This window comes from Heterocephalus glaber, unplaced genomic scaffold, assembly GCF_053883595.1.
Source record: "Heterocephalus glaber isolate CG9 unplaced genomic scaffold, H.glaber_assembly_v1.0 deba00001111, whole genome shotgun sequence".
Classification (NCBI taxonomy): domain Eukaryota; kingdom Metazoa; phylum Chordata; class Mammalia; order Rodentia; family Bathyergidae; genus Heterocephalus; species Heterocephalus glaber.
The window spans coordinates 1357019-1375995 of NW_028258194.1; the positions used below are offsets into that span (position 1 = coordinate 1357019).

At 42.7% G+C, this 18977-nt stretch overlaps 1 protein-coding gene across 1 annotated transcript in view; it reads left to right on the forward strand.

The window, feature by feature from the left end:
• Bbs9 (Bardet-Biedl syndrome 9) overlaps positions 1-18977 on the forward strand; it is a 122893-nt gene that overhangs the window by 37135 nt on the left and 66781 nt on the right. The window contains exon 3 of the mRNA XM_087210120.1: positions 3665-3847. Coding sequence (XP_087066246.1) covers positions 3665-3847 — 183 coding nt within the window. The remainder of the gene's footprint in view (positions 1-3664; positions 3848-18977) is intronic.

Genomic DNA, 18977 nt, shown 5'->3' on the forward strand with positions numbered 1-18977 from the left:
TGGGGATAATTTACATAAGGAATTGTTTATCCCATTTCTTTCCAATTTCAGAGACCACTCGGGGGAGCAGACTGTTTCCACAATGGCACAGAAATACATCCACTGAGACTGTAGCTTAGAGACAGTGCTTTTCCCAGATGCATGTATTTTGGCCTTGCTCAGGAAAGATCCAGTGGCTTGGGCCGCTGTCTCCATGAGAGGTCATTCTTGTACCACAGCTGTGTTGAGCAAGCTGGGTGGGTCCCTGAGCTGGCATGCTGTTAATGCTTAGGTCAGAGTTCCCAAATAGGGAGGAATGTGCAGAAAAGCTTCCCTTAAGTCCTAGCAAATGCCCCATCTGTTTCCTATGATCCCTAGCCACTCAGGGTGCCGGCTGCATCAAGAAACCCACACTCAGAGCACTCAGTGTTTCCCCTGAGCCTGCCCCTCCCGGGGACATCACTGCAGCAGTCACCCAGCTGACCTTCATGGTCTCATCAATCCATTCCCCAACAAGCAGCCTCCGCTTTTCTGCTTTGTTCGAGGTGCTTCCTTCCCTTTTAAAGCCCTTTTGCCCACTATGTGTGCTTTAGGGTGCGTTTCAAACAGCCCTTCTCAGGGATGTGCTGGTTAGTGTTCAGCAACAGGCTCTCTGATGGGAAGGGTGGGTAGGAGGCTTAGATCTTGGCATTTGTTGATTTCCATGTCATAAATACTTCCAGGTGGCTGATTCAAGCTGCCAGCATGAGGTATCTGAATGGTAAGAGCCCATTATTGCTAAGTATTTCTAATATGCAGATACAGGAGTCATTAATGACCGTGGAGCCTACCTAATAGTAGGAAGTACTGAGTTCTGAGTGGTTATTACCTTTGTTTTTAGTGTAACTTTCTTAGTTTTAAGTTTCTGAGTCTAATCTTTAATGATGGCTGTGTTTAACATCTGCCCCTCAAAATTCCTGCCAACCGAACAATTGCTGCCTTCTCCCAAGCTAGGAGAGGGTGAGCCAGCCAGCTCCAGCAGCCCACTGCTCCCCTCCCCCTTCTTCCTAAAGCCATCCACTCTCAGCTGGTGGTAGTAGCACACCTGTCCCTGAGCTTGCAGACTGCTTGCTGTCTCACGTAGGCTTTGGGTGAGACAGACAAGTTGGAGTCCTGTACTCTGAACTCCTAGGTGTATAGTCAGTCTGGCGTATAGTCAGTTTGGTTTGTGGATCCCAGTGCAAGATGAAAATGACAGGTCCTTGGTACCAAGAGAAGGAGAAAGGTCTGATGAAGCAGCTGCTAAAAGAGAAATCCTTCCCTTTCTTTGGTGGACTCTCTCTCACAACTGTGAGTGGTGTTTTCTTATTTAATATCTTTCCAAGTAAAGACTGCTTTAGAATTTAAATTATTAACATGAGTTTTACTGGTATTCTTCATATTGTCAGCACTGGAGTTAAATGCAAGTATAAGAGCATTGAACTCCTGTAAGGGAATGAACTCAGCTTTGTGCGTGTGCATGCACTGTCATCCCATTGGTTCAAATGCAAAACACAGATTCAAACACAAAATTATTCAGAATTTCAGGACAGAGACAGCAGGGCATTAAACTGGACCTGTGGCCCTTCTACATACACAGTTTGCCCACCTGGTGTACAGTACTGGGCAGATCTCTCACGTTAACTGATCCTCGGGGTCCTCATCTGTGAGAGAAATGGTGCTGACTATGGCACTTGGAGGGGTGAGAGCTGAAGACACTGATCCAGCGCGGCCCAGAGCAGAATGCCTGGCAGGCTGTCTGTGCTCAGTTAATTGGAGTCATTATCCTTAAAAGAATGATCCTGACTTCATGAAATTCTCCTGTGGAGGCCCCAGGGTCTTCTTTACAGTGTCACCATTTGCCACCTTGTGCCGTTTTCCTTTCTCTGTTATGAACTCTTTGCAGGTAGAGATTAGATCTGTCACCACCTCATTCCCTACAGTGCTTCCTGCAGATTCTTGTACATTCCTGGCACTCAGTAGGTGTTTATGACCTTCGTCTCTGTGTGATTTGGACTTTTTGACCATCAGCATAATGTGTCAATATGATGACCCTACTTGAGGCTTGTTAACATTCACGGGAAGAAGAAGAGTATAGAGTTAGACATCTTGCATCTCTTCAAGGGGACTTCTTGAATTAATGGGGAAGGGATGAGTTCCAAGCCCCAGTTGAGTAAAAGAGGCCCCAGAGATATTAACTCCGGCCCACAGTAATCTGTGCCTCTGCTATCTTCTTTTGTACTTGCTTTCTGTTCTGTACGACTAGGACAGCATTGTAGTAATGTTTCTTCCCTCTACTTGGGCACATGTGTAAGTTTTCTTTCCAACAAAGTGTGAGATCCTTGTGGGCTGTGAGGTGTCAGTCTACTTCTCTTGAGTCCCAGTGGAAAGCGCAGTCTAGGCACATGGTGAGCAATGCACTTTGCATGGCCGTGGTCCTGGCCAAACTCGCTGGCTCGCTGGAGAGCCAAATGGGAACTGTGATGGCCTCTTGTAACAGCATCCTCTGAGCCCACAGCCGAGTGGCAGAGTCTTGCTGCCTAGTGTTTACAGTGTGCTCTTTCCCAGTGTGCACCTCTTTCCCAGAGTCTCCAGACACTCGGAGCACTGACCCCTCACAGCCCTCATCCCACAGGGAACTTGAGAGACCATGCGGTGCGGCCTTGACTGGTTTGAAAGATGATTTGTTAATAAGCCTTTGGGGCCATGGAACATCACCAAATGGATTCATCTGCACCAGACTCTGAGTCCCATCTGAGCCCTGGTGCTCAAGGGGGCAGGGACTTACAGAAAGGATCTCTCTGCCTGGCATTGGCCTTTCCTGTTCTGGGGACATCAGACACACTGAGCTGCTGTGGCCAGAAGATCATTACTTTTAATGAGCACAGAGTTCTCCAAGACATTACAGCAGAATAAAGTCAAACACCAAAGGTCAGCCATGGATGTTCCATCCAGTTGTTGCTTTAGTTCTTTTTTCCACAGGATTATTCAAAAGGATAAAAAATAAAGCCAATTCATTCACTCTGCCAACTTTTGTCCTAAGTAGATTTCGCACTGCAAAGCTAACACAGCCTGACTTTTCTGGTCCCTGTAGGGTGGTACCTGACATTTGCGTTAAAAACGACATTGCTCAACTCACCAAATGTTCAAACATTATCTTCCTTTCAGATATAATAAAGAAATATTGGCTATCCCAATTCCATGTAACTATAAAGACTAATATCTGAGGAAGATGGATATTTTCTGGAAAAGGGGTAATGAACTTATTATTTTGCTACATGGCAAATGCAGTTGTGTTGATGAGAATGTTTAATTGATCATTCTCTGTGGCTGGTAATAAAGACTGTTACAACTTTATTAGCAGGTGCTTCTATTGACACAGACTCCAGAAGGTCACTTGATTGTGCAGCAGATACTGAACAATGTTCCCATTAAGCTGATTTTGTGGATGTTTTCATCTCCTAGCTGTATGGGTTTGGAATGAGTTTCAAGATTTTTTTAAAGAAGGAAGTGGGTGGCAACTCTTTTGTTACCCAACATCACTTGTGTTTGTGGAAGACAGAGTTCAACAGGTTGTTTTAAAGAAAAACAAAAGTGTGCAGATGTGACTTGTTGAGGGCTCAAGAATGGTGAGATCATCCCTCACTGCAGTTTGTCCTCTCCTCAGGTAATCGCTCTGGCTGAAGCAGCTGAGGAAAACCAAGCCAATCTGCTGCAGTCGTTCACCAGGCTGAAAAGTGCCACCCATCTGGTGATTCTGCTGATTGGGCTGTGGCAGAAGCTCAATGCCGACCAGGTTGTTATTCTGGAAGTAGCATTTCTGCCCCTGCAGGAGGACACGCAGGCTTTGGTAAGGACCCACAAGCCTGCCTCAAGCAGCCAGGGCTGTTGGAAAGATTTTGGTCTTGGGATGATACCACATAGCTGTCTGTGCTTTCTAGGGTGTCGCATGAATGCTGCGCTCAAAAATCCTGCCTTCCTTTTCTTTAAGCCATGATAAAATGTCACCCGAAGGCCTTTTTTTCTAGAGCTGTCTTAAATATAGGTATATAGTACATTTTTATGTGATATCCTGTCTGCTTGTATGTGCTCGGCTGTCACTCAACAGCCAGGGAAGCAGCAGTCATTTGATGGCTGGGGAGGTGGCAGTAAGCATTCAGATTAGCTAATCCCTTCCTGTTCTGGCAGAAAAAGCAATCCAGCCATTGCCATTTGCTCAGTGTTCTTACATTTAAGGGTCACTCCAGAGGTCAGAGAGAACTGAGATTGCCTTGGTAGCAATGGCGAGGGTGGTCCCTTATGTGTATAGAGTGCTTCATAATAGCTTAAAACTCTTTAGAACAGGCAGTTCAGGATGAAAAAGGGAAAAATGAAGGTGGTATTTGGATTTTTCATGGGAGGATCATTTAAATAAAATCATCATAGATCCTTTGAGTCATAGAGATATATGTGGCCATCAGGTGCCATTCTGGATTAGTTTTTGTAGGCTTTGTTTATGAAGAAATAATATACATCTTGGAAATTAGAGATACTTGAACTTAGCTTATTTTACTGGAGAAAACCATTCCAAGGGAAGAAAATGTTTCAAATCCATTTTAAACGTAGATGTGAGAACATGGTACTAAAAATAATAGTACTAAAACATTTTTCAAGTGCTTAACAGGCCCTATTTTTATTATTTCACAAGAATTGTCTCATTTAATCTTAAGTGGTTAAGATAGTTATAGTTCTGATTTCATCCCCATTTGCACGTGGCAGAATTTAGGCTCTGGTAGTTGAGTACATTTCGGAAACTAGTGGGCAGCAGAGCCAAGATTCAGACCCGGCTCTGTTTCCTTCCAAAGCACATATTTCTATTTTTTATTTTATGTTATTTTGGTTTTTGTTTTTTTGAGACATGGTCATGTTATGTAGTTCAGGCTGGCCTTGAACTCACAACAATCCTGCTGCCTTAGCCTCTTGAGTGCTGGGATTACAGGCGTGCCCCACCATGTCCAGCTCCAAAGCACATGTTTTTATCCAGTGCAATACATTTTAGTGAACAAAGTCATCAATGTGGTTTTGAAAAATGTGAGTTTTGACAGCCACGTCAAATTTTCTTTTTTCTTTTTGTTTTTTTGGTACCGGGAATTGAACTTGGGTCCTTGTGCTTGTGAGGCAGGCGATGAAACCACTGAACTAAATCCCCAGCCCTGCCACATCTAATTTTCTACAGTGGGGTCAAAGGATTGTCAGATGATCAACATAAACAGTCTATGTTTTGTGACCTAAATAAAATATTAATAAGTAAATTAGAAAATATACTTTGGAGAATTTTAGTGGTGAATTTTTAGTGATAAATTATTAGGATATTGATAAAATACAATTACAACCTTTGATCTTTGAGAAGCTAAAAATGAAGACACTTAGCTGCAACAGCATAAGAAAAGAATGCAGTGGTTAGAATTCCATTGGTAAGAATGAATGATAAGAGCTCAGACTTAGTAGCAAAAAGGCTCAAGTGATCTCAGTTCCTGGTTCCACTCCTGAATAACAAAATCACTGTGGTCCAGTTTTTTTTTTTTTTTTAGCTGTCTTGAATCTCAGCCTCTGCAGCGGAAAGACGGAAGTAATAATAGGACCAACACACACCCTTATTTAAACTGTGTTCTAGTTTGAGTGGAAGGCTCTCTGGGCCATCAGTATCCACTTAGTCCAACGTCACACACTGACTTTGAACTTGGGTGCCTGCGCCGCTCCTCCTGGCGCCATGGGAGTTCTGAGCTTACCCGGCTGAGTGAGGGTGGGCGGGAGGGCATGAGTGGATAGAGGGTCACACGTCTCGCACAGCTTCCCGTCAGTCTGCATGCCTCAGTGCCCCTCACTTACAGAGCATTGATTCAAAGGTGAAATTATTAAGAATTTCACGATGGTGATGAAACATTAAGTCGGGCAGGAAGCCTTTCCGTCAGAGGGCCCCTGTGTGACTGCACAGCTCCAGGTCAGGGAACTGTCCCTGAGGTGTGAAGATCTTCGGGAAATAAAAGTTCTAAATGTAGGATTGGTTCCCAGACAGACTGTGGTCTTTCCTATCTAGAGATCATGAAGAGCAGCCTCGCATGTCTGGGAGGTGTGGATGTGCTCCCCTCTCAGAGCCCTCCCCTCCGACCTCCCAGGACAGGCAGAGGGAAACTCACCTCTGCCGCATCTGGTGAGACAGCACATGTGCGTGCGTGTTATGTCTATTGGCATCATTAATGAGACAAGACATTTGATAAAAAACAAAACTTGAAGAAGAATGAATCAAAAAAGACATCCTAATACTCCTTGTTATGTGCTTCATGTCCAATTAAGCTATGGTATTCACTTTGGACTTACACTGTTGAGACACCTTCTATGTCTTGAGAAAAAAAAAAGAACCCTTCTTGATTCTTTAAGACTACACACATAGCATGTGGCTTTGACATGCTAGCTCACAGTCTCCCACCCCACCATGCCTTTAGCCCTCACTAATAAATGTTCAGTGATGAGTACCCCACTGAGATGTGGAAATGGAATAGCAAACCTGAAATAATTTGGAAGGAAGGTAAGGCAGGAAAGAAAGGTGTCTCTTACCAGAATGTCGAAAATATATCCCATATTGAAGTTGTTATGATACCACAAAAATCTCCATGTAATTCAGATGGTTTGGTGAAGGGTAGATGGCAGAGTACATGTGTAGGTGGGGAGAACTTTTGACATGTGGACAATGTTTTCAGGAGAGACTCTCAGCTCAAGGTCAGATGTCCCCCTAGTACTGAGAGGGCAGAAAATGCTCACAAGATATTTTATTGTATTTACATTTCAGCAGCTCTGCATAATGATTGGTTGTGTTGTTATTTAGATGACATCTGTCAATAGGCAGGCTAAATGTAACAGTAAACACTGGACTATTTTCTCCCTAATGGTATCAGATTCACAAAACAAAAATATTTAGAATTTAATATTGCAAAGAATGGTAATGCTCTTTGTACCACATTATCGGTATTTTGTTAAAATAGCATTGCATTTGGAACAGAATCATTGTTTCCTTTGATCTGTCTCTTTAATAATGCTTTTCCATTTTTTGTTTTTTGGGGCTTTTTGGCTATATTGGGGTAAGTAAATGCTGACTTTGCAGACTATTAGATGTAATGTTTTAAGGTGCTGAAACTTAGATATGCCAGATGTGTTTTTTGTAAGGATACCCATTCTGTTTCACTCCAAGAGAAACATTAAATGTTCAACTTGGCATCTTCAGAAAGAGCTCTTGAGCTCAGTTCCATCAGTGGATGTGGTATTCTTAGAATCATTACTAGCATCTTCCTGTGAGGGTGAAGTTTTGCCCAAAATAGTATCTATCACACTATATAAGGAGGTGTTCTTACATTTTTTGTATTTATTGAATGGTGGTGCTGCAGAATCAACTCAGGGGCCTCATGTATGCTAAGTCCATATTCTACCACTCATCTCTACTCCTAAGAATTACCCTACTTTTCATATTTCAGAGTATTTGAATCTCTAGTTCAGAATTTAAACCCTTCCACTGACCTCTGCCTGCTTGAAGTTGTATAGAAAATACAGTATCTGCTACACAGTGTCAGTGAGGGCTGTTACTGGCTGAGTCTGGAGTGTTTGTGATTTAGATACAACTCCCTCCCATGATGCTCCACAGAAGCTAAAAGCTGTAAACCTTCCGTACTTCAGCACTCACATGATAGCGCAGACCTTTCACCCATCCATTCATCCAGTGGACGTTTGTGGAGCACCTACTAATGTTTTAGGCAGTGCTAGACACACAGCAAACCTCAGTAAATAGACTTAGATCCCGTCCTTTATGATCTCACCTCAGCATTGCTGGTAAACATTCTAGTCGTGTGCTGCCCAGTATAGTACACACATGACATGTGAAATTTAAATAAATTAAAGTGAAATAAAATGAGAACTAGGATTTCACTGGCTGTATTTCAGCTTTCCATAGCCACGTGTGCTGAGTGATTACCACGGTGGGCAGCACAGACGCACAGCATTTCAGTCTCTATTGCACAGCACGGTCAGCTTCAGGAAGAGAGGGGTTTTTCATTGAGTTCACCTGGGTAGTCCTGATCCCTGAGAGCAGGCAGGCACTGACGTGAAGCCCTTCCATGGTGCTTGCCTCGGCAACCTTTTTCCGGTATCGTAGGGTCAGCCCAGTCCTCTGCGCAAGCCCAGACTCTCTCCCAGAACAAGAGACTTCTCTGGGGGTCTCTGCACCAACACAGGGGAAAGCAGGAGGCTGGCGTGGGGCCCCGCCACCACTTTGCTGTGGTCTGGAATGTCCCCCGGTGTGGTGCAGGCTTAGCCCCAGTCTGTGGCACTAGTGGGGTCAGGGAACCTTTGGGAGGTGGAGCCTAGTGGGAGGAAGGAAGGTCACTGGGGGTGTGCAGTGGTAGAATGAGAGGTCACTGGGGGTGTGCTCATGATGTTGGAACCCTGTCCCTTTTTAATTTTTTTGTAGTGCTGGGGATTGAACCCAGGGCCTCAACCATGCTAGGCAAGTGCTTATCACTGAGCTAAATCCACAGCTCCTTTTTTCTTTGAGACAGGGTCTAGTTAAATTGCTCAGGCTGGCTCAGTCTTCCAGTCCTCAGCCTCCCACGTAGCTGGGATCACTGACATGTAATACCAAGTTCAGCTCCCTGTCCCTTCCCCTCTCGCTCTTGCTTCCCTGCTGCTGTGACACAGGCAGCTCCTCGGTCATTGTCCCTACATGATGCACTGCTTCATCAAGGCCCAAGTCAAAGGCCAAGCAACCATGGACTGAAGCCTCTGCAGCCAGGAGCCAAAGTAAACCTTTCCTTCTTACACACTGAGTGTCTCAGATATTCTGTCATAGTGACCGAAAGCTGACCAGTGCACCCTTTCTAAGGCCTTGGGAGACCTTGCACTCATCATGAGTCTTCCCACTGAACCTGCACATGGGCCCTGGATCTTTCAGAAGATACCATTCCAGGCAGCCACTTCGTTTAGAGTTGGTGTGTGGATGAATACTCTTTGCCCTTCCTGATCTCTGTTCAGATCTGGTTCTCATTATCACAGTAAACCACTTAGTTGATGAAGATATTTCATTGGCAGATGGCAATGGAGCAAGGAAGAATGGAGGAATGATACTGGTATCTTCCCGGTGGGCCATGTCAGACTTCTGTCTGGTGTCCACCATGATCACTTGACCCCAGAGATGTTGCCGGTGACAGAAGAAACCACCCGCTGGTTTGGGACCTGGTTGCATAGAATCTGGATTTGGAAGGAATATTGGCACAGTGCCCGACAGTTTACTTGACTTTTTCTTGTCTTAAAGTGTGTTCAGTCTCTTTAGTAGATATTATCTACTATTTGAAAAAGGAAAGCACTGTTGTGTTCTTAAGGAGTTAATAGTTACTTTCCCTTGTGTTAGCTTTAACATTCCCTTGGAAAGTTAATGTGGAAATTTACATCAGTGGGGAAAGGAAACCTGGACCTTCATCCTTACTTTTTGATTGATTGTTCCTTTTAAAAACAGATATGGAAAGAGAAACTTATTTTTTAACATCCTCAGCATGGTTCACTTGAGGACACAGATGTTTATAATAGGAAATCCTGTGGTGTGTAGGGACTTATCGGGGCTCACTTACAAGGTTTAGGGACATCTGCCTTGCAGATCAGGTTTGGTGTAAGCACCGTTGTGCCCGCTGTCTGGGCTGAGTGATGACCGAGACGCTGATCGCTGCCATTATTAATGACCTCTTCTTAAAAGGCAAACCGAAGGAGAAAGTCTGGTGTCACTATTAAGTCAGCCTTTATGGCTGTTCAAGTATCATCACACTTCTAACTGTCTATGGGAGCACAGTGTAGAAAATAAGTATTTTGGAAATTCCCATGATCTTAGCCAGAAGATAAATGTGAAAGAATTAGTTTTATGTTTAAAATGGACACATACCCTGTGCCATTGCTGCCTAGATTTAACCGGTATTCTTTAATTGTATAATATTCTGCCTCATCAGAGTTGAATAGAACACACCTCAGCCTTTCTGATCACTTTCCTGTATGGAGACACCCCTTCAAAGCCTCATATGCTTATAGGCGGAGCTTTTCAAAAGTAGCTAGATCTCAAAAATGAGCATCTGCAATGAACAGACATTTCTCAGACAAAGAAGTAGAAATAGCAAATAAATGCATGAAAAAATGTTCAACATCACTGGTCATTTGAGAGATGCAAATGAAAACAACGCTGAGATTCCACTTCACTCCAGAAAGAATGGCTGCTATCATCAAATCAACCAATAACAAATCCTGGCAGGGCTGTGGGGAAAGAGGAACCCTGCTCCACTGCTGGTGGGAGTGTAGACTGGTGCAAGCACTGTGGAAATCAGTATGGAGATACCTCAAAGAACTAGGACTGGAAGTCCCATTTGACCGAGCTATTCCCCTGCTGGGGATCTTCCCCAAAGAATTAAAAGAATCATACCACAGTGATATATGTGCACCCATGTTCATAGCAGCACAGTTTGTAATAGCTAAAACTTGGAAACAGCCCAAATGCCCATCACCTGGAGACTGGATAAAGAAAATGTGGGTTTTTTTATAAAATAGAGTACTACTCAGCCATAAAAATTGAGAAATTAGAGACATTTATAGCTAAATGGATGCACAGTGAGGCGATACTCTTAAGTGAAATAAATAGGACACACATGTATAAATACCAAATAGTTTCTCTGTTGTGAGAAACTGAAAGTGTAAATAAGGACTAAATGTATAATAGGTAATGTGAAATAGGAAGAAAAGGGGCAAAGGGGAAGGAAGTGGGAGGGCTAGGGGAAAGGATAGAAGGGAATGGGATTAATATGAGAAAATGGAAAAATAGGAACAAAATCTTTGTAAATAGGGAGGACTGGAGGGGTTGAAGGGAGGGCTGGGCAAGGGTGAAAAATAAGAACCAAGAGAGATTATGTAAAGGTGCAAATTTCCAATGATGAATGTCATTATATTGTATAACTAAAATGTACCACTGATTAGAATGAATAATCAATAATGCAAAATAGGAAGAAAAGGTCCAAAGGGGTAAGGGTAGTGGGAGGGGCAGGGGAAAGGAAAGAAGGGAAAGGAAAAATGCTGAGAAATGGAAAAATGGAAATAAAGTCTTTGTAAATAGGGAAGGGTGCAGAGGGTGAAGGGAGGGCTAGGAATGGGGAAAAAACAAGAACCAAGATGCATCATGTAAAGGTACAATTCCCAATGAGAAATGTAATTGTATTGTATACCTACAATGTGCCAATAAAAGAATTTAATAAAAAAAACACATAAAAGGAGGAGAAAAAACATTTTATCAAAAAAAAGAAAAAGTAGCTGGATCTAGGGTGTGTGCATATGGATTATGGGTGTGTGATTACTAAATTAGTTGACTGACTGGTTAGCATAATTCTGGGTGTGGATAATGGAAGGCCCACCCTGGATGTGGGTGGCACCAACTATAGGCTTGTAGCCTGAATGGAATAAAGGCAAAGATGGAAGACAGGCTTGCTGCCTCCTGCCTGCCACGCCATGAACTGTTTCTCCTTTGCTATGCTGCCCTGGCTTGGAACCAACCACGAACCAAAACCTCTACGAACTAAACTAAAATAAACCTCCCCTCTTTTAACTTGTGGATGTCAGATATGTTGTCCCAATAATGAGAAAGTGACTACGACACTGTTTTAACAACTGAAATAATTGAGGTACATCAGAATAGGAGCCAGGGAGAAAGTGGTGCACAAGTTGTGCAAGTAATTTTTAAACTCTCCTGGTGTACTATTTCTAAAATATGAACTTTCCTGGTGCACTATTTCATAAAATATGAAATAGCGCATCAGTGGGCACACTTGGTATGATTTGTACATTTAAAAGAGAGACTGAGGGAAGAATTGAACCATCCCCTTTCTAGTATGCCCTAAAAAATTTTTTGTTGTTTAAATAAGGTGAGATTTAAATAGAGATAACTAAATAAGTAGAATTCAGGCAACCCACAGTGAGGAGAATAGCGATCATCTTCCTCATAGTGCCTGTGAGTTTGATTCCTGACTGGGAGTGTGTTTATGTTAATGTAACTTCTCTACAGTACTTTTACCCACATGGTTTGGGTCTGCTGGTTACAAAGCAATGATTCTGACAGTGGGAAGTGTTGACTTTCCTTTAAAACCCGCAGCCCTCTGTGCCGGCACCCGGCAGCCCTGTCTCCATATCCCCAGCGGAGCGGCACCCTGGCCTGCCAGGGCTCCTTTGGAAGTGATTCTGGGGGTCCCCAGCCAGCCCTGGCTTTCCCACTTGGCTTCCTGGCATGGCGTTCCGTGCAGCCCCTCAGCCTGTGTCCATGCTGTGAGTCTATGCATCCGCTCGGGGCTCAGCCTGCTGCTTCCACTGTGCCTCTGCTTCCACCTTCCTGGGGCTCTCAGGCCCTGTGCCCCGTTAGAACTCAGGGCCAGGCATGAGGACCCCAGGCACTTGACTGCACCCATGTGCTCTGCACCCCCAGCTCCCCCTGCATTCTGTGGGAGAGCTGAGTTCCCGTGGCTCTGCAGCCTCTTTCCATCAGACCAGTGCTAGTGGTGCTTCATCCTCACTCTGCACCGTGTCCATTGTCCCCACCCCTCTACCCCCAAGAGGGGGTCTGTGTCCGTTTCCTCTTTTTATTCTGGCTTCCACTCTCTTGTGAACTTTGCCTGGGGTGCAACACAGTTTAGCTCTCGTGATACACTCTGAAATTGTCAGTGTGTTTGTCCCGTACTTTCAGACAAGTAAGGACAAATTCTTTTACATGTCCACAGAATTAGAGCAATTGCTCATCTACAGTATGTAAGGAATCATGTAGGGGTTGATGATACTCCATTTATTTTCATAATGTTTCACATAGTTGCAGATGCTCCTCTAACAGCTGCAGTTTTGTTAAATCACTTTTTGGAGGAAGCGTACTACCTGCATTTTGTCTGCTCCTTGTTTTGCAAGCTATCCCGGGTGCTGTTGAGTTCTGTAGGAGCAAAGGCCATTCACTCTCATAGAGATGTTAAAATACAGCTATACTGATAGCTAGACCAGCACACTGCAGTCACGTGACAAGTCTTGATGTTGTAGTTGATGATGGACCACATATGATGGCGGCTCTGTGAGATGGAATTACCTAGTGAAGTGTCAGCAGTCTTAGTTTGCGTAAGTGCTGTGCACAATGTCTGCACAGTGACACAATCACCTCATGATGCATTTCTCAGAACGGAGCCTGGTTGTCACACTGCACACAACCATGTACTCACACACACAGAGCCTCATGACCCGAACAAGTGACACAGAAGTGTTCAGTCTTACCAGCGATAAATGTACACAAGTGAGAGACTGTTAGGTACAGTGCACTTTTATGGACTTAGCAATGATGGTAATAAATGGTCTAACAAACAGGTAATGAGAAAGACATACTCACCTATTTCTGATAGTCTTTCCAGAGAGCACTCTAAGAAAATGGATCGTAAAACTAATCTGACATCAGGAATCCAAGTTAATGAACTTTTAAAAAGCAGTAACCTAAAAATACCACAATGTTTATAATTATGAAACAAAGCAACTTACATAGTTGGAAAATATATACTGGATAGAATAGTACTGTGCCAGACTGGGATTCAAGTCCCTTTTTGAGCAAACATTTACTCATTCTGTGCCCTTAGGCAAGTCCAGACCTCCTCCCCTGTTCCTGGGTAGTCCACACCCTGAGGGCTAGTTCTGCTTTGAAGAGATGGGAGGGTGGCCTTTCAGATTGGGCTTCAGCTGAAGTATTTCACTCTCCCTTCTTACTGAAAGGTGAACAAAGGGTATGGGAGGGACTCAGCATTAGGACCCTGAGTGCCCTCAGCTGGGCAGTGCCCTCCTCCTGTGCCCGCAGAATGTGGAGTCTGCAGGTCAGAGGCGTGGGCCACGGACTCATGGGGTCAGACTGTGGCTGTTGCTCAGGGAGTTTCTGACAACATTTCATGTGCATCCTTTCCTGAGCTGTTTAGTCACATAATCTGGACTTCATTAGGTTTGGCTGTGGGCTATAATAAATAATTTATGGGAGCACAATAAACACTGAATGCATAAATGGATGCATATTGAAGCCATACCCTTAAGTGAAATAAACAGGACACACGTGTAAATACTGAATAAAACATTTTCTCTAGTGTGAGAAAATGAAAGTGTAAATAAGGATTAAAATGATTGAAATGAATAATTAATAATTTGAAATAGGAAGAAAAGGCCCAAAGGGGTAGGGATGGTGGGAGGGGAAGGGGAAAGGAAAGGAGGGAAAGGAAAAACTATGAGAAAAGAAAAAAATGGAAACGAAGCCTTTGTAAATAGGGAAGGGTGGAGGGGTGAAGGGCGCACAGGAAATGGGGAAAAAATAAGAACCAAGATGCATCATGGACAGGTACCAGCACCCAAAGATGAATGTAAATGAACTGTACACCTAAAATGTACCAATAAAAGAATTTAAGCAAAAAAAAGAAACACTGAATGCAGAAATAAGCTTTTTCTTCCCCAATGAGACACCCAAGTGTGTAATAAATTTGTGTGTGTATATGGACCAATTGTATCCTAACGCAAAACAACTGAAAACTACTTTGCCCTTCTGGTTTTGTCACAGGCTGGGTCTGAGGGTCCCCAAGGCTGAAATAGGGAACTTAATCCATCCCTTTAAAGTAAGTATGCCATATGCTGTTTCACAGACTCTCACCATGGAAAAAGAATTTTTAGGATATGTCAGTAAAAAGAGGCATAAGCAAGATTTACGAGAGGAAGACAGGGCGTACTCAAGAGCAGCACGTGGCTGCTCAAAGCGGTGGGCGAGGCAAACAGCACTTTTCAGTATCTAAGCTTGGGGTGATGACTGTTGCCTCAAGGGTTTGATGTTATTTTGAGGCTCCTTCCAAATGACCCATTTTAGCCTAATTTAATTCTCAGGATGTCACTGAGATGCTTGATAAGACATGTGGTGTTTACTTTCATATTGCCAGTGCAATTTAACTGTTGGTCTAGAACTTTGAATTTTTGTAGGTTTGAAGTCTTTCATAAAGGAAACTTATTTATTTATTTATTTATTTATCTATTTATTTTATTTTTTTTTAAGGAAGAGAGGTTTATTTGGCTCAGGGACTCAGAGGTTTAAGTCCATGGGCAGCTGACTCCAAGGTGGGACATCATGGTGGCAGAGCCTGGCAGAGCCTGGCAGAGCACAGCTGCTCACCTCACAGTGGCCAGGAAGCAGAGCAGGGGAGCAGCGCCAGAAGAGAAGGGGCCAGGGACCAGATATGGTCCCCAAGGTCTTGCTTCCATGACCCTCCCAGACACACCAGAAGGTCTTTACTCATCAGCTAGGCTTCCCTTAATCCAGTTAAGTCGACAGCTGACACACAGGGCAACTATGGCTAACTACAATTATCATGTGTTTTAAAATAGTAGAGAAGATTCTGAAGGTTCCCAACACGAAGAAAATAACAATGATTAAAGTGATAAGTATGCCAATTGCATCTATTGCAATATCTACTGTATCCCGGGCCAGAGATTTAGCTTAGTGGTTCCGCCACTGGCCTTGCAAGCACAAGGACCCAAGTTCAATCCCCAACACACACAAAAATTAATAAAAAAAAAAAAAAATCATACTGGGGCCGGGGATTTAGCTCAGTGGTTTCGCCACCTGCTGCGCAAGCACATGGACCTGAGTTCGATCCCTGGTACCAAAAAAAAAAAAAAATCATACTGTATCCCATAAATATGTGCACTTATATGTTAATTTAAAAATTAAAAAAATAACTACCAAAATAAGGGTTGTAAGCAAGCAATACCATACTGAAAGACCTGTGTGCAGTTTGTGGACAAAGGAATTGTATGTGATCCTTAGACTGGATGTCATCTCTGTCTGGAAAGAGCATGGTCTACTGAGCTGAAAGTCATCTTGGGGGTTCTAATCATCTCTCGCTCTTGGATGCACTGCAACAATGTAGTGCACATATATTTTAGTGTCTCCATTCTAGATCTGTAATTCTAGATCTACCCATTACATTAACCACTCAGCACCATCTTGAGTAATCTTGGCTAGTTTTGCTAGAATTCCCTAGTATAACTCATGGTTTGAGATGAGTCATTTCATTCTGAATATAATAATTACTGAGATCAATTCTCTTTTGTTTTTGGTGCTAGAGATGGAACCCAGGGCCTGGGCAGGCTAAGCAAGTGCTCTACCACCGGGCTGTACCTCCAGCCAAGATCACTTTTTTTTTTTGGTATTAAATTCTTTTATTGGCACATTGTAGGTATACAACACAATTACATTTCTCATTGGGAATTGTACCTTTACATAATGCATCTTGGTTCTTATTTTTTCCCCATTCCTAGCCCTCCCTTCACGCCCTCCACCCTTCCCTATTTACAAAGACTTTATTTCCATTTTTTCCATTTCTCAGCATTTTTTCTTTTCCCTTCTTTCCTTTACCCTGTGCCTCCCACTACCCCTACCCCTTTGGACCTTTTATTCCTCTTTTACATTATCGATTATTCATTCTAATAATTGGTACATTTTAGTTATACAATATAATGACATTCATCATTGGAAATTTGCACCTTTACATAGTCTCTCTTGGTTCTTATTTTTCACTCTTGCCCAGCCCTCCCTTTAACCCCTCCAGTCCTCCCTATTTACAAAGATTTTGTTCCTATTTTTCCATTTTCTCATATTAATCCCATTCCCTTCTATCCTTTCCCCTAGCCCTCCCACTTCCTTCCCCTTTGCCCCTTTTCTTCCTATTTCACATTACCTATTATACATTTAGTCTTTATTTACACTTTCAGTTTCTTACACCAGAGAAACTATTTGGTATTTACACATGTGTGTCCTATTTATTTCACTTAAGAGTATCGCCTCAATGTGCATCCACTTAGCTATAAATGTCTCTAATTTCTCATTTTTGATGGCTGAGTAGTACTCCATTTTATAAAAAAACCACATTTTCTTTATCCAGTCTCCAGTTGATGGGCATTTGGGCTGTTTCCAAGTTTTAGCTATTACAAACTGTGCTGCTATGAACATGGGTGCACATATATCCCTGTGGTATGATTCTTTTAATTCTTTGGGGAAGATTCCCAGCAGTGGAATAGCGGGGTCAAATGGGACTTCCAGTCCTAGTTCTTTGAGGTATCTCCATACTGATTTCCACAGTGCTTGCACCAGTCTACACTCCCACCAGCAGTGGAGCGGGGTTCCTCTTTCCCCACAGCCCTGCCAGCATTTGTTATTGGTTGATTTGATGATAGCAGCCATTCTTTCTGGAGTGAAGTGGAATCTCGCGTTGTTTTCATTTGCATCTCTCGAATGACCAGTGATGTTGAACATTTTTTCATGTATTTATTTGCTATTTCTACTTCTTTGTCTGAGAAATGTCTGTTCATTTCAGATGCCCATTTTTGGATTGGGTCTTTGAATTTGGGAGGTCTGATCTTTTTAAGTTCTTTATAGATTTGAGATAGTAGACCTTTGTCTGAGGAAGAGCAGGTGAAGATTTTTTCCCACATTGTGGATTGTCTCTTCACACTGCTGGTGGTTTCTCTTGCTGTGCAGAAGCCTTTTAATAAGAAGAGATCCCATTTGTTGATTGTTTGTGCTAGTTCACAGGCAACTGAGGTTTTGTTCATAAAATCTTTTCCTACACCGATGTCTTCAAGGCTTCTACCTAACCTCTGTTCCAACTGGTTCAGAGTTTCTATTTTAATATTTAGATCTTTAGTCCATTTTGATTTTAGTTGAGTGCATGGTGAGAGATATAGGTCTAGTTTTAATCTTTGGCAAGTTGAAGCCCAGTTTTTCCAGCACCATTTATTAAAGTGGCTATCTTTCCTCCAGTGAGGGTGTTTGGCTCCTTTGTCGAAGATGAGATGGCTGAGTGTGTCTGGCATTGTTTCTGCATCTTCTAATCTGTTCCACTGGTCCTCAAGTCTGTTTCTTTGCCAGTACTATGCTGTTTTTATCACAGTAGCTTTGTAGTATAGTTGCAGGTTGGGGATTGTGATACCCCCTGCCATGTCTCTGTTACCTAGAGTTGCTTTTGCTATTCTGGGTCTCTTCTTGTTCCAAATGAATTTTTGGATTGTTTTCTCGAGGTCTATGAAGTATGCTGCTGGGATCTCAATTGGAATTGCATTAAATCTCTATAGCAGTTTTGGAAGTATGGCTATTTTCACTATATTAATCCTTCCTACCCAGGACCAGGGGATGTCTGTCCATTTTCTGATATCATCTTCAATCTCTCTTTTCAGAGTGCCATAGTTTTCAGAGAAGAGGTCTTTGATTTCTTTTGTTAGGTTGATTCCTAGGTATTTCAGTTTTTTGGATGTTATTGTGAAAAGAATTATTTGCCCTATTTCTCTCTCAGTGAGTCTGTCATTTGTGTAGAGGAAAGCTATTGATTTTGTGTGTTGACCTTGTAACCAGCTACTTGACTGAATTTGGTTATTAGGTCTAGAAGACTTTTGTTGGAGTTCTTGGGGTCTTCTATATAGAGTATCATGTCATCTGCAAATAATGACAATTTGACTTCTTCATTTCCTATCTTTATTCCTTTTATTTCTTTCTCTTGTCTAATTGCCATGGCTAATGTTTCCAGAACTATATTGAACAAGAGTGTTGATAGTGGACATCCTTGTCTTGTTCCTGATTTTAGTGTGAAGGATTTCAGTTTTTGACCATTTAGTATGATATTGGCTGTTGTTTTTTCATAGATGGCTTCTATCAGTTTGAGGTAGAGACCATCTATTCTGATTTTTTGTAGGGTTATTATCATAAATGCATGTTGGATTTTGTCAAATGCTTTTTCTGCGTCTATGGAGATAATCATATGGTTTTTGTCCTTGGCTCTATTGATATAGTGTATTACATTGATTGATTTGCATATATTGAACCATCCCTGCATTCCTGGGATGAA